This window comes from Haemaphysalis longicornis, unplaced genomic scaffold (assembly GCF_048455015.1).
Source record: "Haemaphysalis longicornis isolate Haplotype H1 unplaced genomic scaffold, Haemaphysalis longicornis Haplotype H1 scaffold_1, whole genome shotgun sequence".
NCBI classification, from domain to species: domain Eukaryota; kingdom Metazoa; phylum Arthropoda; class Arachnida; order Ixodida; family Ixodidae; genus Haemaphysalis; species Haemaphysalis longicornis.
The window spans coordinates 288,067,103-288,089,884 of record NW_027526203.1 but is presented as its reverse complement, the minus strand read 5'-3'; the positions used below and the strand labels follow the sequence as shown (position 1 = coordinate 288,089,884).

Below are 22,782 nucleotides of genomic sequence, written 5' to 3'. Positions count from 1 at the left end.
CATGAAGACAGACCAAAATAAATGCCTTTTATGCTGGCGCTCATATATGGGCATGAAAAAAGCCATTGCACCCAGCACTGCATTTCTTTCGATCTCTTATGTCGTCTCCGAGATTTCCCTTCGTCTGGCCTCTAGGCACGGGTAAAACGTTCTTCGAAGTGTCTTCTAGCATCGAATATCTGCACCTCACCACAAGCGAAGAGATTCCAGCATTGCCGGAGTTGGTGGACCATATCTTTCGGTCGGCCAAAGGGTGCTCTTGCCGCTGTGAAGTAAAACTGCACCTTTTGCGGAATCTCAGTTTGACCCATCCCTAACCACAAAGATGTGTGGGGAAACCGCAGTGTCAATTTTTATAAAGGCGTTCGTTTAGTGATGTAGGTAGGGGCGCGAACGTAGATGGAAGTAACGAACTCGGCATTCCTATATTTGATACGATTCTCGAATCGAATAGCGCAGATTTGAAGTTGCTGATATTTTTCTGATAGTCCCAAAATCTAAAACGCAAGCTTCCGGTCTGAGGCTGTTTGTGTTACGCCCGTGCCAAGAAGAGCTGTAAAATGTCGCCAAGCTCACCTTGCACTTCTTAAAGCACTACCCCCCCCCTCTCCTCCCTCCCCCCAAAAATCCATCTAGCTTTCTGGCGCACTCAACGTGCATCAGATCTTAAACTGCGGCCAGCCTTACGCACGCTACATCGCTGCCAGTCCCCCTGGATACTGAACCGGCATCTCTCCCCTGCCACGAGCCGGTGAGGTTTTTCTCAACAAGCTCCTAGCAAATGCCGCCTACATTATTCGAAAATGGCTCTCACCCAACCTCCCTCTCAAATGTACGTTCTGCAATACACTCACTTATGCCGACCTCAGACATCTCCTTTGGTATTGCTCCTTGTTCTCACAACATCGCTCAGACATCATCACACCTTTCCACGCGCCCACAAGCACTCCAGCAGGCCATCATTCTATGGAGAAACCTCTCCTGCACAAGATAGGGCTGTTTTCCATCAAAAGTAGCCTAGCACGGGCAGTGCAGCTGGGGTCGACTCTGGTCCCTGCAAAGCTGCCACGTCCCTGTAAAAGACGCCGCATTCCCCTCCCCAACTCCCCTTCCTCTTCCGCAAACCGGCCTTTGGCTCTCCTTACCAATAAAGGTGCTACTACCAGTACTACTACTTCTCTCTTTCTTTCTCTGTCCCCATTGGCTCCCACCTATCCCCTTTCATTCCCCCTCTCCCCTTCCCCGGGACTGGGTTGTATGCTGGTGAACTCTCAAATGAGTTCAAAATATCCCCAGTCCTCTTTTCCACCTTCTATTTCAATAAATTACTCACTCACTCACTCACTCACTCGGATATGAAACCGAATTCTCTCGTAGACAGGCGGAAGATTTTGCTCATGTTTTAGATTAGTTTTCGGCGTGGTCAATAGAAAGCCATACCTTCTTTGTTTCAACCATTTTGAGAGAAAAGGCAGCTAGATTTAAAAACTGAGGTATGTTTGTTTTTTACGTTCCACTTCCATGCCTTATATTCAGCGCTTGTAGTACGCTACTGGTCCGACACTTTCGACTCCGAAGGCCATTTTCAGCTTGGCCAATTTCTAATTAATATTTTGTCATGTTTTCTGCACAATTTATTTTTAGTTATGCAACCAATGCGTACTGCCAGTGATGACATATGGTGCAGAAACTTGGCACCGTATACCAACTGGAAAGAAAATTTAGGTCGGCTCACCGCGCCACGGAACGGAACAATAGGAGTAGCGCTTAGAGACAGGAGCTTCGTGGTTCAGGGAACAAACTCGAGTAGAAGGTGTCATAGCTTAAATTAAGAAAAAGAAATGGACTTGGGCTGGCCATGCACGGAGGCGAAATTACAACCGGTGGATGGGACTAGAAGGAAGGCCAATAACTCGATGGAGGGACGAAATAAAAAAAAATAATAATACGGGGCGAATAATGGGCTCGGGCAGCGCCGGACAGAAGCGGGTGAAGGTCGATTGGAGATCCCTTCGTCCTGCATTGGGCTTAAGTTGCTGACGATGACGATGAATCGTGCACCTAATATGGTGCACAAAAGTAACGTACCAGGCAGATTGTTGGCAGTAACGCACTTTTTCGTCTAGTGATATCATGTGCAGCTTTCCCGCTCATGGCAGTCCTTTCAACAGTGATTACTCTGTAGTTATTTAGCGAAATGTGAACTATTTTCGCGCAGCTAATATTGAGGATGAAAACGTGCTTTGTGCGCAGTTTCAAGTCTTGCACGTTGCGCGACTGAGTTCCTGAGCCATGGAAACTATCCCATACAAATGCATAGGGAGTAAGATTTGACAGGGAATTACACAAAACATATTCAGAACCCTAGAAAGTTATTTTAGTGTTTTCATCTTCACGTTGACTTCTTGCTTTAGGCCAAATATCACTTTTCTGAAGTGGTTTTGCTAGGTTCCTGAGAGGTCGGAAATTTGAGCCAGAAAGCTGGGTATGTCCTCGTAAGCAAGGTAATTACCATTAGGAAATTATTTGAACCTCGTTATGTATCGCCACTTCTCATTCGTAATTCGGTTTTGGCGAGCGCCGTTTGCACAGCATTGCATATCAGTGTCGGTTGTCTTCAGTGTCAGAAAGGCGTATCGCATGTACAATTTCTGCAAAGCCCTAGCTATATACGAACCTCAACGGCGTCCCAACATTCCATCGAAAAAACTTCAATTGTAAGGCGTCTTGGCGCAGGCGTAAGCAGTTTTGCGACGTGAACCCAATGGTCAAGCAATGCCGAATTACTTTTCAAGACTCTACGCGCCTGTGGTCTCAGCCTGTATCGCTCTTGTGAGGTGCAGTATGTTTGATGCGAAAAGGCATCTTTAGCTCGAAACGTATCCGTCAAGTGTTTTTCTTCGTTATAATCGCGCTGTGCTCGCACCTCTGCTGCGGTCAGTAAGTCCGCCACAACGGCAGAATAATTTGCTTCTGCTGCATAGTTGCAAACACCAAAGGAAAACATTAGAAACGTCTAAACGTTGGTACCTTGCAGTGCCGTCTAAATTTATGGCAAACCGAAAAGCCACTCAGCTAAAATTCAGACGGCTCAGTGCATGTGTGATTAAACCAAGAGGGTCCCTAAGCCCACGTGTGGGCCGTGCTGATCGTGGAGGGGCCGCAACACTCTTGTTTCATCGCGCATGCACGAAAATCTCTGGTTCCTTCGTTTGCCAGAATTTTTTGCATTCTCTTCACAAACTGTCGAGTTCTGCTGCTGCCATGCGATTTAGTGCCATGGTGTCAATTAGTCGATGGTGTTGGATGCAATTAGCTTCTTTCTCTCTGTGAAAAGTCTTTACCCTGTCTTTTATGCCTTGAGGTACGCACTCGCTTTTGACCGTGTCTTTAGTTTCGTCTATACGCACCAAAAGTCGCGTCGTTAATTAAAAATCCGAAAAACAAACGCCATTTCCTCGAAGTTATGAAAAGCGGCATTTGTTGTCGGCAAGATACATTTAATTTAGAGACATTTTATTAATATTCAAAAAGCTTATTAGTGCAATATTATAAGGCGTACAGCTACATTTAGCAAAGTGAGTGTGTATTTTCTATACCTGCTCGCAGGCGGCTGCACTTCCTCGTAATGGCGGCATAGTAAGGCGCGTGGCTTGATCACGTTGATGATTAGTTTCGTCTGGCCGCCATACCAAGATGGCCCCAGAAATGTTCCCCGTCTGATTGGCTTCCAATTTTTGCGATGAAGTGAAAGCCAATGAGAACAAGCACTGGGAAGATGGCGATAATCGGGGTAAGCATGGAAAGTATGGCCCCGGCTTGCTCTAGGCATTTTGTGACTTGAGCCTCAACGTCACAAAAAAAAAAAAATGTAGGGAAACGCACGAGAGAAGTGCCAACCTTAATTGTTTATTTCTATATAAACAAACCATCGTTTTCCGTCGAACAAAAGCCGAAACAACTTTGAATAACGTGATTCTTCATGTAAAACAAAATTCGATTCACGTGTCATTTTGACGCCATTCATAGCCCTTCCCCAACAAAACCCTTGAGCTAAATAAAATTCTTACATCAAAACTGGGAGTCTGAAAAAAGGTTTAGAACATGCTCCAAAACACTTGCTGGGGGTCGCCAAAAGTGGCCTTTGCGTGTCAGAAATCAGAGTATGGTCAGTGGCATCAGCAATGCTTACCGCCTACTCTTTCTTCAAATCATATCCTGGTGCAATTCCGTGATGGTATCCAAAGTTAACATTGATTTTGACGTTTCAGAATGTAACAGCATCAGGAAGGACAATCGTGATGTTGCATAAATCACTTCAATGCTGTTTTTTTTTAACTTTGGAGCGGGAAAAAAAAGTATATGGAAGTGCTCAGAGCGGACATGGTGGTCCATTTTGTACGGTTTTTAACGCGCATTGGGTACCGAAATAGGACTCTTAAAAATCGCCTGCAGTGGCAGAATATGCACGGGTTAAATAACCATGAGGCGGTACCGCTGCTTAGAGCGCACGGAAACGCACATTGAACTAGCTGCGGAAGACGATTGGGTTCAAGGTTGCAGATACCGCAGCCCGAAATCAGGGGCTCCGAAATGATTGTGTGCCTCAATGCATAAAGACATTACCTTTGCTAGAGGTTCGAAATCCCTTGCGGTATTGCTGCGAGGTTGGGCACAGGCATGGTTTGTCAAGCTTGAGCGACCTGCCCCTGCTGCAGCACTTCCATGTGTTGTGGAAAAAGTGCCGCGGCGTTTCCCGGGATGATCGCTACGAACAATTAAAGGCGTGCAACATGGATAAAAGAAACCAGGGGGCCGGGCTCATAAAGCAAATGTTTAACGCTTTACTAAAGCGTATGCAGTGGATGTTGCGTATTTGCGTTGCGAGTCCGGCCCGGGTTTGTGCTATCCGAGGCGTAAGAGCCAGGAAGTATGTAAACGTTCCATGTCCAAGTGCCTCCCTTCGTAAAATGTTGGTTGACATAAAGCTGATTCACCAACACAAAAACCTGTGCCCTGTATTCTTGCAAGCAAAGCCCGTCGCTCCGGTTTGTAGAACCGTTCGACGCTTGCGACGCCGATTCATACACGTTCCTCTTCCCTCTTGTTGCGTCTACACACAAGCACACTGACCTGCTGAGCTGCATTTACGCAGACCTTTTGTACAACAATGTATTGAAACAGACACCCCAAGCGACGGGAGCACGAAACATTCAAGTGAGCCCTTTTTGCCCAATCGGAGAGAGACACACCGTGCCAAGCGCAGGTTTAATTTATTCACCACGCAAATTATTGCCTACAAAACGGCCGCATATTCTTTTTAATCACTCCTGCTGCTTGGACAGATTCAGCGACATGCTGTCGGAAACATTCCCGTTCCCGTTGTAGGCACTTGAGCTTCAAAATGCGCAAGGTTGCCGCGCTAATGCTACCATAAATAGGATTTTCATTCGAAACACTGCCTGGTATCAAGCATTTTTGTCCGTGTTTCTCAATCTGTTCGCATACACCCGCGAGCAGCTTTGCCTACACGCGGCCAAAAGTGTGTCATGGTAGAAGAATAGCAATTCAGCCAGTTCCTGCCAAAGTCAAGAACTTTTTGTAGAAGCCTTTGAAGAAGTCCTGTCCAGTCCCTCAGGCAAGTGAAGAACTTGCAACGACAAAAAAGAGACGATGGTGTTTGGAGGAGCAAGTTCAGTCACCCAAGCTGCAATCGCTTTACTAATCCTAGAATAGATAACGAAGCTACGAAATTCCTTCCCTTTATTTGTTCCCATTCTGTTTCCCGTCATTTCCTCAACTGTAGTGTGGGTGAAACGCCACGTGTCATTTCAGCTGTCTTCTAATGAACTACGTAGCTCTGCTAGGTTTAAAAGAGCGAATGTCAGACTCGCCGCATGGGTTGTGCTCTTTCTTGGCCCTGGTCGGAGGCTTTCTTGTGTGCGCACACAGTGGTAGCGTTAGTGCTAACAAGAACTAATCCAGCGTATCATTTATGCCAACATTTTGCAAAAAGTGCAGGTCTGTGGGAGGCTTGCGAATCTCGTACGCCTGCAAGCGTTTAGGCGATGTTATAAGGAGAGCTACCCGTTGGTACACCTTTCTTTTGGGCTCGTGATGAAAATTACCTTGACCTGGATTATCACTAGTGCAAATAGGCTGAGCGAATCCTAACAAGCCTTACGCAAGAAGTATGACGTTCACTTTACAGGTCAAGAAATAATTATATAGCCACGTATCGGGCGCGAAATTAATTTGCAGTTTCATCAATTTATTACTATCAATCTTTCGATAAGGATGCGACTGCGTGAAAATTGTGAGCGTCCTGCGCCCTTTAAGGAATCAAGTGCACAAAGCGATACGTCACTTCTAACATGTGGCATGGTGCCTTCGCATGGGCAAAACGAATGCTTTTATTGATCACCTGTCGTGGGTTAAAGGGACGGCCAACCGATTTTTGGGGAGTATATGCTCTCTATTCCGGATAAAGTGCATCACTTGAATGACCTTGAACCGAAGCGGTTGTTTATGGGGCCCTGCAACGTTTGAAAGCGGGATTTTTAGATCTACCAGCCTTAAGTGTGTGGCCAAAACGAATGCTGGAAACCATGACAGTGAGCTGCGCGGCAACTATGTAAAAACTTGTCCCCAGCTAAAGCTACCATAAAATGCAGTCTTTCCCATTCCTTTGTTGCGGTTTTTCAATCGCAAATTGAGACCGAAACTGAGCTTACTGCATGCGAACTGTAGTGTCACGTTTAGACACTGCACGATGCCGTCACCTTTCAGATTTCAGAAAGTTTAGTGTCAAATTGAAATCATTTCCGCCAATTTATTTAGAAATTACCCCCCTATATGAAAGGCTGGTCTTTATAAGCCAGACGACATGCACTCCACAAAAAATGGTTGGCTGCCGCTTTAAGAAAGTACTACACACTGCGTCGGGTACTGTGACTTTTATCTCAACTTTTGTAGTTCTTTAGGTCGTTTTGAAGTGTTGACATTCAGGATTCCGTGAAGTCGCACGCAAGCTGAGACTGATGGTGGGTCCAAATACATCCGAGCCCAACTTCTACACAACATTTTTTTTTGCTAGCCGTTGCCCTATTTCACGCCAAAATAAAACGACCGAGGAATACTTGAGATAGACACCAACGCGGTTTGTTCAGTCATATCGCGCTGCATGCCGGCCCAGGTTTGCGGGATCGATACCAACGTGTTCCGTTTTCTGCAAAGCAGGTGCAGGGACATAGCTATGGTAGCGGAGCTTCGTATATGGTGGATACACATTGCAAACATCCAAGAATTGTTTCCAGTTGACATCGACGGGTTTAGCAGCTGCGAAACGACTGGAGTAAGTTGTGTTGACACGAAGTCCACGCCCAAAGACACTTGAAACGTTCACTTGCGTATAGAAACCGATGTGCAGCAATGCCTGGAAAAGTTCGATAAGACCTCCTGCTGCTCGATAAGCACCCACCGGCATGCTGTGCAATGTATACATCTGTAAAGTTCTCTCACGTATACTATTTTTCCGGCTACAAAGTCAGCTTACTCTTGCGTATTGAAGCATTTTTGGTTCGAATATTTGAGACCTTGGTCGTCATTTGTGTTGAATACAATACAGGGTAGATAATGAAAGGCCGTATACAAAGGCACGAAGTGTTTACATGTAACGCCTGTGCACAATAGTATCCGCACAGCGCGTTGAGAAATTCTATGAACTTCAATGGCGTGCGTCATTCAAGTCTTGGACCTGCAAGTGGATCAAATCAAGCGGACACGTGGTATGTCAAACTTTGTGCAAGACCCGCGATCTTGAGAACGCATTCTAGTGATGTAGCAACTATGTTTGCTGAAGAATCGTTCTTGACATCGAGTAAAGTAGCACAGGCGCCTAGCGGTACCTGGCATTTCTCAAGATTCAGAATGGAACATATGGCGTAGATGAGTTCCGTGGGCGTACGTAAAGGGGGCAGCATGACATTTTATTTGCTTTTCACGTTTCGCTGGAGTGTCACGTGACTCGATCATTATCAAAACAAGAAGTGAGACAGGCAGATGGAATGTCGGTTGCCAGAAAGTTCGGGCGTGAAAAACTATCCAGGTGATGCATGCAACACAAAATCGTGCACGAATTGTGCTGGGGAGTGGCGGGTTGTGGTGGTCCTTTCTATTGGCGAACCGACCCTATCTCACACTGACCCTTCTCGGTGTTTCACTGCATGCTGCGTTACCCCTAACCGAAACCAAAGCCAGAAGCCTGGCGCAATTGCCTGAACATGTCACCCTTCTGGGTAGTACCTGTCCTCCATCCGACGTCCCCGTGCTCAGAGTAGTTTATCAGCTTCTGAAATCAGCCCTGCTAGACTTATCCGGCGTACTGCCGAGATAAGTCTTATGCAGTGAAGTGTCTTGCACGGCGCTGTTTTTGGCCTGAGCGTACAGGCTAGTTCCCGCAGTGCGTAGTCAGCAAATGCATCACGCCAAGAGATTGACCATTCTCGGAAAGTTTGGGGAGGCATGCTACCTTATGCTATGTATAGCGAGGACACTTTCGGCCCAGTGCCTACTGTCACTACGGTCGTACTGAAAATGGGGATAGGCATAGCCGTCCAGGTGTGCTTAAGCCGTTTAGGGGCCAAAAACATGTGCGGAGAGTGACGCGTTTCCGCACACGTTTTCCCTCTCTGGAAACCCGTCCGGCAGCGGTCAGGAATGCGTGAAGGCTACAGGGCCGGTTTTCGAGAGGGGAAAAAAAAAAAAAAAAACGCGTGGCTCTGCACACGTTTGTCTCCCTTTGTTTCCCTTTAGTTGGCTTTCATGTGTCCTCTGATTCCTGCAAAGATTCTATTCGCAGTCGGCTCATCGGGATTTCACACTGAGCTGCCGGAGAGCAGGCGTAAAGCCACCCACGATGCGCGTCGGGGATTCGGAACAACAGCTGCACGACACCGATTCTTGTCCATGCGGGCGTGCTCAAACCACTGCACAATTTTTGTGCCAAAAGCATCTGCAATTACGCTGTGCCAGCAGGCGGGGCATTTCTCTCGTTCGCTGACTGACGTGCGCTGTGGCTTCGCGCCTGCTCTGTCCGTTGCGAATTTCTTGGAAAATGGCTGGCACGTTGCTTCCGCTGAAAGTTCGGCCGCAGTAGCCGTGCTCTTGGCGTAGGAACTGCGCAAACAGGCGCTGCTTGCGTCTTGGGAAGGGTGGGGATGCGCATGGCCGGGAGCGCGAACTGACGAGGCGCGTGTTGTGTTCGTGCGGAGCAGATTGGATTTCCTGCCACGATGGTCAAGGTGGAGGTCGACAGCCCAACGGTGCGCTACTCGGCGGACCTGATTGAGGCCGACTACGTCTACTCGACGTCCGAGGCCAAGATCGAGAACAACGTGTGCCGCGTGCGGCCACGCGACGTTCGCATGACGTTCCGCACCAAGAGGCGCGTGCCCCGGCTGGGTGTCATGCTTGTCGGCATTGGTGGCAACAACGGCTCGACGGTCGTGGCCGCCACGCTGGCCAACAAGCTCGGCCTCTCGTGGAGAACCAAGGACAAAGTCCAGGTGAGTGGCTTCGTGCGCTGCTTGCCCTACTGGAAGCAATGGGAAAAGCGGGTAACATGTTGGAACGGACGCCTTTACGAGCATATAGTTCTCCTTGCGGAGTTTCGGTTGATACTTGTCTTGTTGTGTAAGACACGCGGCCTTAGATGAACGCCGCGTTTTGGCACCATCGCTTGTCATTGGCACCTTTGGTGCCAGTCGTTATGTCACTGCAGAGGGCGGGGGGTGGAGAGTGATTTCTCAGCGTATAACAACTGCAAACAGGAAGCTAGCCTTGCAGGTTCAAATGCATTAGCGATAAATATCGCGAGAAACAAGTAAGAAAGGAACAACGGCGGAGGGATTCCAGATTCGATGGGGGGTAAAATGAAAAAGGGAATGAAGGCGCAGATAACGACTAACAGTATGCCCACCTAGTGCCGGCCAGGCAGGACGGCACCACCTCAGCAGCTAGTCGTCTGCGTGAAGCTGAAGAAAGCGTAGGCATGTGTCACTATACCCGTTTCGCGGTTTTGTCGAGTTGATAGGCGTCAAAGGCGTTCACATCCTCGATTTTCTTATTTGGGAAACAAGTTTTACCACCGAAAGTAACCAGTCTCAAATCACGTTGGAAGCCCACAGTTTTCGCGCGAGCGTACGTGGGTTCATATCCCCCATCCAAATGGTCGTGGGTATTTAGGCAGCAATCTCCTGATCCATATGCACGCATCCTTACTGGGCGCCATCTTTTTCAGCTGGGTATTTATGCTGTTTACTAATGGAATGGCTTTCTGTTGAATGACGCGGTATGGGCTTCATCAATAAGCACCATGACCCCTCTTTCTGCATACTAAAATTTAGGCCCAAATACAGCGAAAGCTCGTTAATTCAAACTTCAATAATTCGAATTTATGGATAATTCCTAACTGTACGATTTGGTTCGGCAGGAAACCCGTTAATTCGAATCCGTGTGGCCGCCACGGATAATTCGAACTACGCGCCACCACCCCGGCAACCAATTGGGTACTGCCCCACGGCCAGAGAAACGAACCCACTCTCTACACATCGAGGCTGCGGCGCCTCCGGAAAGCAGAGAAAAACTGAGAGAGAAGTCAAATCAGCTAAAAGCAATCTGAAACCCGCATGGAGAAGCTTTTGGAAGTTCCTTTGCGGACTACGTCGATACGAGTTCAAAGAGTGGGGCGTGCTGACAGATGGCATCAATTCTAAGGACCTTACTCTGCTAGTGACCACAAGGAGGGGGCGGACGAAGCACCAATGTGGCCATCGATAATGCCGCCCGTCTCTGCGTAACTTTTGTAGGCGAAAAGGAGGCCTTCCGCTACATAATTCGCTCGTTGATCAAGATGTGCTGGCTTTCGCCTTCAACAATAACAGGCAGGCTTCACTCGTGGACTTCCTCGACCATTCAGTTGCTGATATGCCCTACTGCCCTCCAATCGCATTGTACAGATTTTGCTTTTCACTTTCGTGAGAGCTTTCATTAATTCGAATTGAGGTGGCGTCGCCTTGCAGTTCGAATTAAGGAGCCTTTTACTGCATGTTGATTCTCAGCGCAGACCTCGGCAAGTTTCTTTACGTGTTCCGCCTTACCAGCTCGTCGGCGTAGCGTCAGCGCGCGGGCACTTGCGTGTAGCCAGGCGCCCGCGCGTTCGATTCCACAGGCGTTCTCTTGTCTGCGCGCCCAAGCGCCTGACGAGGGGGAGGACAAGCACCCACACGGAGGCGACGGAGGCGCGCGAGGGGCCTGATCAGGTGTCGACACCACACGTCAGACAGTGTCGGGCCCTTTTCACCCATCTATCCCCTCCCAAAAACCTAATAGCATAGCATAGAGGCTGCCCCGCGCTTGACGGGACCGCCTTGTCGATATGGCCCAACCGTACAGCGCCCAACACTGTTACACTATCATCGTAACACACATAATAAACGTCGGCTTTTCATCTTACAGCAGAGCGACATTACCTTTAATGCCAGCTTCTAACTAAAACACAGCAGCATCGCCGCTTCGCTAGGCACACACAGCGGCGGAGAGACATATGATTTCCTCCGGCTGACGGGCTGACGAAGTTTGATCGCGTGCATTATTCGCCGATAGCGTATTTTGCTGGTGTAACACGGAGGAAGCGCATGCACCCAATAAACATTTGCTGCTGCCGAAGCAACTACGCCAGTTTATCACAACGGGGAGACGGGAGATAACTTTGCGACGTTCGAGAGTTTTAGCACTCCGTATGTTCCGTGTTGTACGTGGTTATACCGTGTTGACCGGGACCCGTCTCGGCACTTGCGCATTCGTCGTGGTAGGGAGGATTAGTTCCGCGGGCCGCCCCTCGCTTTGCTTTGCTTTGAGGTTCGGGGAGGGGGGGGGGGGGGGGAGGAAAGGGGCCCGAAACTGTCTGCCTGGGGGCCGCCCCTCGCTATGCCCGTGCATTCGTCACGGTGGGGTGCGCCTCCTCGCCCTCCCTCCTCGCCCTTCCGCGCGCGAAGGCGCAGTCGGGTCCCGGTAAACACGGTAAACGACGGAACAGACGGGCCGCTAAAACTCTGTTGTTGGCTGCGGTACAGTAGCTGCGGCAATGACACTAGCTGCGGCCACCGGCGGATTCACCCGCGGCCACCGCCGCCCGGCCGGCCAGGGAACTGGAAGCGCGTCGATCGGCGGCTCTGATTGGTCCCGGCCGGTAGGCGCGCAGGGGAGCGCGCCGAATATCTGGCCACGGCCGGACTTGAGGAGCGGCGAGACACTTTCAGTGCGCGCCCGCCGCTTCTCCAGCCCGGCCGTGATCTGGCAAAGCCAGACCTACGAGAATATCGAATGCGACGTGCTTCGCCTCGCACCCGATCTCCGGCCGGCGCGAGGTGGCGCACGGGCGCGTGAGCGCGTGGAATCGAGTACGCAAGCGCGTGCGTGTGGTTACCAGGGTCGGGTTGGTCGTCATTTCGCATGGGCCGGTGTAATTTGCAGACGCCACCACCCACAAGAGGCACTTGTCTTCCACAGTGCCAGACGCGACGTTTGATGCGGTGTAATACCACCACAGGTAGTTAATGTCACACAATGGCGCAAAGCGACCTGCACCAATCTTCTGAATCTCATGCCTAGCAAACGAAAAGCACATAGCAATGCCCTGCAGCGCTTTCGGTCGAACCTTTTGTGTTATTACATAACCGCATGCGCTGATAATATAGGTTTAGCATTCTGTCTGTTCCATCCGTTCCGTTTGTACTGTGTTGACTGGGACCTGACTGGGCACTTGCACATTCATTCCGGTAGGGCGGATTAGTTCCGCGAGTGGACCCTCGCCATGCCCGCACATTTGTTACGGTGAGGGGGTGTCCTCGCCGTGTCCGCACGCGCTGCCGCAGTCGGGTCCTGATACTGACGGTAAGCATGGAATGGATGGAGCAGACGAAATGCTAAAACCCTCCAATAAAGAGTTTTAGCACTCCGCCTGTTTCATCCGTATCACGTTGACCGGGACCCGACCGGCGAGGTTGACCGGCGAGGTTGACCGACCAGTTGACCGGTGAGGACACATCCCCACCTTGTACCAGTCGGGTACACGGTGGGTACGAACAGAATGGGTGGAACAGGTGGAGTGCTAAAACTATCTAATAATCGCGTCAAATGTGCTGGCTGGTACTGCAGAAGAGTTGCGTGCCCATCCGCCATCTTGAGTTCCGAAGTCGTGCGGGCAAGCCACCCATCACGCATGTATCCGCCATGCCAGTTGCAGCGGTGGGGCGAAGTCGGCGCGTAAGTGTGCTGCTGGCTGTGCCGACCGCTGTGTAGGGCGGCCGCAGCCGCTGACCTGCCCACTGAACTGGAAAAGGAGTTAAGTGTGCAGCGCTGAAATTAGGCTTTCTTGTCATTGTGGAAGCGGCGTGCGGGTGGTGGCATCTGCAAATTAGACTGGCCCATGCGAAACAACGACCGGCCCGAGCCTGTTGAGACCCGTGCACGCGCAGTGGCAAGCTATCTCCATCCCAGTAGCTACCAGCAGATGCCACCAGCATGCTCTGGAGCTGCTCTCTCATTTGTCCTAGACAAGCCTGACGCGCACTGTACATCAGTCCTGGGATCTGTTTCTCACCAGTATTGCTTTTGTAAGATTTTTGCCCTATTCCTGTCGTTATTATTTTATAACGTAAAGCGTGAACCAATGGTGAAAGAGGTCAGTCCTGTTTAAACCCATTATTAATATGGCCAGGCTCTGTTCCCTTCACCTGCAATTTTAACATTATGTTTATTGCTGGCAAAACGTGCGCCACTCAGTAGGCGCTGATCAGGGCCGTAGCCAGAATTTTTTTTTTTTGAGGGGGTTATGGGTTATCGAAAGGGAGTTTTGCCGAAAGGAACACTAAGTCTCGCTTACGCGCTGCCTGGAAGAAATTTCGGAGGGGGTTCGAACCCCCAAACCCCTTCTCTGGCTACGTCCCTGGCACTCATGTCGTTGGATGCGTGGGTACTGTTGATGTATGAACAGGCAGCACCAGTCGAAGTGTCAAGTCGACACTTCCTTGCTGACAATGGAAAATTAATTTCGTAGATAGGTAAGATCCTCGAATTTTAGGAGGTGTGGCGGAAGCCACAAGGACTTCTTCAGCCATCGCCCATGAACCCTCATGCTGGTGAACAAATGATGGCTTTCGAGTGATGATTCTTTTACTGCTTTGCGGTTGATAAGTGCAGAAAACGGCAAATTGGAAACGAATTCATGCTGACTACAGTACAACATAACAGTAAGAGGGTGCAGCACCGTTCCTGTGTCTTGCTTTTAATAAACCTTCGTCTTTTTTTGCTTTGGGGTTCTAATTCTAAAACTTATTCCCTAAAAAAGAAAATTGAGGATGTGAACGTCCGTCGATGCGTGGCAATAGCTTGACGCAAGTAGCAGTCGGCTCACGCAGCAGAAATGGATCGTGTTGACACGTTATCTTACTGATCGGCGGGTATCACTACATTTGTGGTGCTGTTGCTGCTGGCGATTATTACCGAAAACAGTACGGCACACTGCGACTGTTATGACTATGCCAGCCTGGGGCTCAAAAGTTTAAGGTCATGCAGGAAAGGAACTCCATGTACAAGATGGCACCCTACCTACCATAATGTCGACTCCACGCACGCCTCCGCTCTAGCCCGGCTAGTCCTCTGAAGCTAGGCCATGCATGGGGGAAGTTCCTCCATGCACTTTGCAGCATGACATAGTAGCGATGCAGTAGTGACCAACGTTACTAGAACTGCACTTACAGTAACAAATGTGCACATAAAAATACGAATAATGCTATACGCTCGATACCAATACACAGCTCTAGGTTTAATTAAATCATGGCACTTTCTTCTTTTTTTTCCTGGATAGTTTAAAGCAATTATTGCATTCATTATACTTCAATGCATTATTTTTTTAACTTGGAGCGGAGGGCTATGGTTTAGGGTTCCTTTGGCGCGGGCACACATTACAGTGACCTATACTTCGAGGACTCCCATTTTCAGGGCAATCGCTCACTTACGTCTATAAATTATTTTTAGATGCTGGTGTACGTGGAGTGGCACCTTTTATAAACGCTGACCCAGGGGGCCTAAAATAGTTTACTTCAGAAACTCTCCAAGCTATGAGTACACAATGTTGTGCATATAGCATCACCTATTAATAAAATTCAAATTCTGGAACAAAAACAAAACATAACAGAACAAAGGTATCGTAAGAACAAAAATCTCAGGTTGCTCCTAGACAGCTTCAATTTGGGTGCCATCACAACTGTAAGCAGTTCGGAGGTGGGTGCCTGTAGTTCTCCTGTTTGCTTGTAAATGTGAAATAGGTCTGCAGCACTATACACATATCTCGGTTATTTTGCAGCTCAATATTGGCACAAAGTTTATTGAAGCAAAGTTGAAACATATCAAACTATGTCATCTTGTAATAGTGGGCTTTAAAGGGCAAGTGAATATTACAAAATGGTGTGTACCATTCTTCAAGGTTGGCCATGGTTAGCCTTGAAGCACGGGACCACTCTGATGGGGCAGGTTTTGGTTGCCCCGCCACATACCGAGTGCCTCAATGTTTGTCGGTAAAGCACAGTCTGCTGCAGAAGCAACAACTGCCACTGCACCAGCATACACTGTGAGTATGCCAGAGCAGGTCTGGGTGAGTTGTTCACGAGCTCATCAGAGAGTGAATACGATAAGCGAAAACAAACATGAGGAATGACCAATTTATTAAAATGGGTGCTCATACAAATGTCTCGTAGGTACCTCACTTACCAATAAGAATGCTGCATGACCAGGGCATGTGCTAGGTGTACCGACAATGTTCTGCCAAAGTTTATGGGTGGAAGCGCATCTGCATTGGTATTGCTCCCGAATGACAAGAAGTAGATTTTATCCTGTTTATCCGCAGTATGGTGTGAGTACAGTCAAACTCCGCTACAACGAAATTCACGGGGATCGCGAAAAATTTCGTTGTAGCGAGAATTTCGTTGTCGCGGAAAAATCAGTAAATAAAGAAAACAGGGCAGGCGTCTAACTGGCGTCGTGAAATCTCCCACCTACCTTTTCGCCCCAATGTTGCCAACTTGCTTGGAGCTCGCTCTGCCAAAAATAGCACCCTTTTTATAGCACGGAGTTTATATCGTAATTTGCGGTCACAGCGCGTCTCGCGGCGCTTAGACCAGCGTTGTAATATGCGCGTCGTACTCGTGGAGATCCGCGCAAAAGCGGGCGTCGTGAAATCACAGTGCGGAGTTTATATTTTAATTTGCGGTCACGGATATGCACAGGATATGCACGACACTCTGGGAGCATTTTATTTCCAAAACTTGAAAAAATCGCTGATTTTTTACTGTTTGCGCTTTCGCACGAGCAACGGGAGAATGCGCTGCTCACAGTCTGCGAGGAGCTGCATGGCGACATCATCGTCATGGGCGCCAAGGAAACTACGTAAAACGTCCAAGGAGTCCATGACCTGCGACGCGGTCACTGACGTCGGGACCGTCGAAACACCATGCCCGACTTCGTCGTTGGATGAATCGGCGGCGGCGGCGGAGGCGGCGCGAGCACTCTTGAGGATCTCGGCATCACTCAGCTCCTCGTAGACGATCACGTCCGCGTCGGCATTTACGTAGTCGCTCAATGCTACGTTCTCAGGAACAATGCCGGCTTCCTCGAGAGCTGCCTTGTTCCTCGAGAGTGACTTGTGTCCCGGGAAAATTTCGTTGAACCGGGAGAACAATAAAAAAGTGGTTCGTTGTGGAGGGAGTTTTAATACATTGGGGCCTATGGAATGCGGGCGGGGAATCGAAAAACCTTAGTTGAAGCGGGAATTTCGTTGTAGCGGCGTTCGTTGTAGCGGAGTTTGACTGTAATATAGGGGTATAAGTTTGACCTGTGACTTTCAAGAAATGTCAGTTAAATAGGAAGTAGTGCAGGGTCCCATGCTATATGTTACGCTGCCATCAATTGCACTGAGGTGCTCTTGTAGCGCCGAGAGGTGGTGCTTAATTAGGCTGTAGCGCTAGCGCAGTTCGGTTTGTCCTTGGTCAAATGTTGGCCAAAACGAGCATGGTGGAGTGGTGAGCCCCCTGGGCAGTCAGTACCGTGTTACGGATGGACGGGCACCACGAAGAGCTGAGAGATGCTGTCACAGTGGAAGTCTACCTAATCGGTGTGTGTTTTTCGTGTGCACCGCAGCAAGCCAACTACTACGGTTCCATCACGCAAGCGTCCACCGTTAGCCTGGGCAGCGGACCCCAGGGTGAGGTGCACGTACCGCTGAAGGACCTGCTGCCCATGGTGAACCCCAATGAGGTGCTCTTCGACGGCTGGGACATCTCCAACCTGAACCTTGCCGAGGCCATGCGCAGGGCCCGGGTGCTCGACGTGCAGCTCCAGGACCAGCTGGCGCCACACATGGAGAAGATGCGACCTCGGCCGGGCATTTTCGACCCCATATTTGTGGCCGCCAACCAGGAGGACCGCGCCAACAACATCATTCCTGGTACGTCACTGTTGCTTGGTTTGCCATGGCACTGAATGATCATCGTAGTCTGGTCAGGACGCTACTTCAGTGTCTGATGGAGGAGAATCGACTTTACCATTTGTTGCTACCTACACTTGATCAATCGTGACGTTTTTATTTTTTTTTTTATCTATGACCACTCCAAGCATTATTTCTGGAATTTTAATGGTTTTGTTCCTTTAGGTTGGTTTTAGTAGTGCTTCTGTAAGTTGACGTGAAAGCCGTGATAGATATGACGCACATTTCCTAGTTCACCTTGCAATATTATGGCTGAGTCTATTTAAGCCATCTTGATAGTTCTGTAAATCCCACTTTACAGTATACACACACATGCACACCACATTTGTGGGCTGTAACTCGCATCATTTTACAAGTCACACTAGCTCCAGTCTGTCTTGTTTTGATAGTGTGAGACAGATATAAGTGGAATCAGCTTCAAAGCACTCACTAGTGCTGAAATGTTTTTAAAGCTATATCTGGTCTAACATTATGCCTATATCTTTATGCGGCTGGTGGTAAATTTGGCCGCTTTATAAAGAATACAGAAACTGTTGCGAACAAATGTTTGTTCCAAAATATATACATTTTTCACAGCCACATTGTATCGGTATTTTATGAGCAAAAAGTAGATAGGTAAGTGATTCTTCAGGACTCTTTTATTGAAAATTCATGATGTAGTTAAAAACGTGTCGGCTACATTCTCTCCTTACTTAAAGAACTCAAGGGCACTCCAAACGGTACAACAATAGGCTCAGTAATAGATGAGCTATAGCTTCTGAAAACTAAAATGCTTTCTTCTGAACCTGCATTTTTAGTTAGCAATGTGAAGAACAAATGCATGAATCAGGTGAATGGGGTGCGGCGTACCACTGAGCCCTCGGGCATCAAAGGTTTTTACAGGGACCGTGAAAACAACATACATCCTTGTTTTATTTGAAAGAGCCAGCCTTTGATCACTTGCTCAACTCCATTCTGGTCCCAAAGGACATTTTCAGCAAAGAAAGAACCCAGCATACGTTGACAAACTTTCAAGTTTCCTGCAACACGTCAGTAGTGACGTCATTGGTGAAGTACCCCCCCAAAAAAAAGCAATCAATGTGTCAACTCTATGCTAGCACTATACTACATCATGCGATAAAAACACAACCAGAGAGGCTGTTACAATCGCGCTATATCATATTTATTGGCGGAAGCTTTTTCACGCAGTCACCAGTTCCACTAACTCCTTCTTTTGATGTCATAGGGGCAGTACGAAAAAGTGGTTCATGAGTACCCCTCTGTCGTTTGTTTTCCTTATTAATGAGCTTAATATAGTTTGCAATTGGCATTAAAATTTTTATAATTGCTATTCTGACCTGTCAGTAACCAAACTTGCATTCTGTCTTCATGGTCTTCAGAACTTGAAAGGCCGAGGGCCTAAATTCAGGTCACATGCCGACCTGTTGTGTTGATGACAGCTATTTACTACCATCTATCCACAGAGCATGCTGGCAGCTGAATGTGAGCCTTAGTTGCGTTTTGAGTGTGGCAAGTCTGTTTTTATTCTGGCTGTTACTTCTACTGAAGGCATTCTAATACGTGTCATGAGAAATTGGTTTGCGATAACTGAGGACTATACACTAGCTGCAATGTGGCAGATGTAGAGTATAGTATGTACCTGTTAATTTTGCGCGGCTGCATGCTAACATTGTTTCGCTTTTGTGTTGTTTTTTATGCAGCTTAAGGGCTATGAGCATTGTTATGGTGGAACTGTTAATCAGCTCAAATTCAATGATCATTTCATGACCCAAAGATTTTTCTTGCACATGCAAAACACAAAAATAGCCTACAAATGCTCCATTTGAAGTGTGTGGAAAAAATATGGCTTGTTTATATACCATAAAGTATGATTATACGGTGCGAGTGCACACCCACACACAAAGAAGTACAGTCTTTGACAAAATTTTCTAGGCCAAGCTGAAAGTGCGCAGGGCACAAAACATTCGCAACAGCATACCCTGGTGTGACATTCAAAGCCAAAAACAAAAAGATATTTTCCTGTTTTTGAAGCTTTTCCCCAATGTTCGTACTGCTACAGGGAGAATATTTTCTCCAGTCTAGCCACCACACCTCTATTCCGCTGTGGTAGTAGGGGCGGGAACTGAGGTGTGGTGGGAATGGTGGAAGATCTACTGCCGCAGGGTAGTGCTATTATCTCGGTGTACATTCTATAGAATATAATGACACTCAACCAGACAGATTTTTGCCGAAAGCAGGCAAGCTTAGGATTCTGTGACCAAAGTGCACTGTTGAACTCTGTAGGGAACAAGCAGCAGCAGCTGCAGCGCATCCGTGACGACATCCGCGAGTTCACCGCCTCAGCCAAAGTGGACAAGGTGATCGTGCTGTGGACAGCCAACACGGAGCGGTACTGCGACGTTCTGGACGGCGTCCATGACACGGCCGCCAACCTCCTGGCTGCCATCGAGAATGACCACCCAGAGGTCTCCCCGTCGACCATTTTTGCTGTGGCCAGCGTGCTTGAAGGGGTAGGTGGAACTCCTTTGAGTGCTCCAACTACAGTTGAAACTCGATTTTACGAAACCCGATTTTACGAATTTCCCGATTTAACGAAGTAATCGGGATTCCCCCCGCAGTTGCCCATAGGCTTAATGCTTTTACGAACTCGAAATAACGAAACAAACTTCACCACCAAACCCGATTTAACAAAGCAATCTGGGAAAAAAATGCATAGAAGAAAAGGTTTTTTTTTCTTCAAATTTATGGCAACTAGAATGTCTGGCAGTGTGCTGCCAGCGCAGGAGCGGTAGCACACTGCCTCCACACTTGCAAAGGAAGCTTCCACACTCCTACTTCCGAGGCTGCATCGGGCTCCACAAGCCCGCAACACGAGCAGGAAAAGGCATCACCCAGTTGGGAAGAGCTTCGTCGGCGTGACGAGGTGGACGCAGATCAGAACTTCAACGACTTTGTGAACGCCGACGCAGACGCGGACACTGACACAACAGAAGTGCTCGACGACAAGGAGATAGTGCAGCTTGTTTCTGGTGCACAAAAGGAGTCTGAAGATGCGAACGATCCGGGCACTGCCGAAGCTCCCATGCCCACACCAAGCCAGGTGATGGACCCCGTCGACCTTCTGGGGCGGTTTGCTGGGGCATACGAGGGTGCCGAGGACGCTTTGACTTCACTGGCCAGCTATGAGAAGTGTGCGCTTCCGCTATTCACGAAGTGCGCAGACGAAAATCACAAGCTTTCTCACTAGGCAATAAATTTGTCGTTCTTTTGAATGAATTTTGTCATTCTCTCGATATTATGAAGTTCTCCATTTAATGAAATAATTCACAGGCCCCGGTGACTTCGTTAAATCGAGGTTCAACTGTATACAAATGAAGATTTTTGCACAATGCCACCGCTTTAACACTGTGATCATGTTGTGGTACCCATTAATGCCGCCCTACCCAAGTCTTATTGGCTATGCTGTTTCATGGCGTGACAGTATACTTTAGAAATGTCTGTGGGTCTGCTTTGTACAGAACACACTTGAATGACCAATCGCTACATCCAGGGTGGCAAATTCTGGGGGATGACGAAACCCGGCGTATGGTTAGTCAGAAATATTATCACTGTGGTGATATTGCACAATGCAGATGTCGTTCTTGCATTACGCAGTGTCGCAGTGTAAATTGTAAGTTGGGCCTCATCATTGGCCTACTTTGCCGCTTTGGTCACAGTGATTGGTCACTTAAAAAAGTGCATTGTGGGGGAGAAGTGGGTGGACCTCTGTGGGACGGGCCAAAGATTCAGCGGTGCTGCACTCACTCATCACCATGCACACTGGCTGCAAGCCCTGTCCAATCCAAAAATTCTGCCATTGTAATGAATAACCGTTGCTTGGCTAGGCTGGCAAATGCACATGCCCAGCGGGTCAGGCACTCAAAGCACGTGACCTCACCCACCTCAACTGACACAGGCTTTAACACCTGCTGCACACTAATTGCATCACCTTACCAAAAATTAACGAGATGTGGAGGAATGGAGGGATGTGCAGTGAAAGGTGACTAAATATAAATGTGTGCAAACAGGAGAAATGAAGCTCCATGAAAAGGAGCGTGCGCCTACCGCTGTCGGATGGGACGGGGGCTTGTGCCCGTGAATGCATACTCTGAAGCAACAAAACTCCACAACCCGTTGCCATCTAATAATTCTGCTCTTCGTAAGGGTGCCCCTGAGCCAAGATGGCCAATTAGGAATTCTTCTGATTTAGTGCAGTGGACCTTTTCCCTGTACCTAGGGAAGCTAGCTACAGTTAACCTGTGAGAAGGTGGGAATCACTCGCCCAGCCAAAGAAACCTGCATTGCAAGTTTTAGAGGGCCAAAAAGGGAAAACTAGGTCCACATAGTGCGCAAACTCGAGGGCATCCTGTGGGGCTACCTTGGAGCAAGGGAGACCATGGCTCATATATCACATTCCTCAGAAATATAACACACATAAAAGGCATGGGTCTCTAGTTTCAGCCTGAGGTATAGGAGCATGGTACCTGGCACTTGGTTGGGTTGGATTTACTAGATGGCGCAAAATGGTCTGAGGCATATAGTTTGAACTAAGGCGTATATAGAACCTTAAGTGTGTAGAAATGCATTATATGACAGGAGTCAGTGCTATAGAATCACAACAACGGAGCCAAAAGAAAAGCTGTTATGTTCATATATCAAAGGAATTGCTTGAAAATCTTCTGCAAGCTTTGAAATGTAGTTTGTAGCGAGGCATGCAAAGACACACGATTTTTTTTTCTTGCTCTGCAGTGCACCTACATCAATGGATCCCCTCAAAACACGTTCGTGCCAGGACTCCAGGAGCTGGCGAGGCAGCGCCAGGTCTTCTTGGCTGGTGACGATTTCAAGTCCGGCCAAACAAAACTCAAGTCGGTCTTGGTGGACTTCCTCGTATCGGCTGGCATCAAGCCAGTTTCCATTGTGAGCTACAACCACCTGGGAAACAACGACGGCAAAAATTTGTCGGCTCCAGCCCAATTTCGCTCCAAGGAAATCAGCAAGAGTAATGTTGTTGATGACATGGTGAACAGCAACTCCATCTTGTATGCACCTGGCGAAAAGCCAGACCACTGTGTAAGTCTCAAACCCTTCTGGAAGTTCCGCATTACGTAGCAAAAAACATGAATGGATATTTTAGATTT

General features: G+C 48.3%; 1 protein-coding gene across 1 annotated transcript in view; it reads left to right on the top strand.

Annotated features, from left to right (window-relative positions):
- Inos (Inositol-3-phosphate synthase) overlaps positions 1-22,782 on the top strand; it is a gene marked incomplete in the record, with an annotated part of 55,238 nt that overhangs the window by 28,318 nt on the left and 4,138 nt on the right. Inside the window, 4 exon segments of the mRNA XM_077679576.1 lie at positions 9,276-9,566; positions 17,257-17,563; positions 19,886-20,112; positions 22,391-22,714. Of these exon segments, the coding sequence (XP_077535702.1) occupies positions 9,276-9,566; positions 17,257-17,563; positions 19,886-20,112; positions 22,391-22,714 (1,149 nt within the window).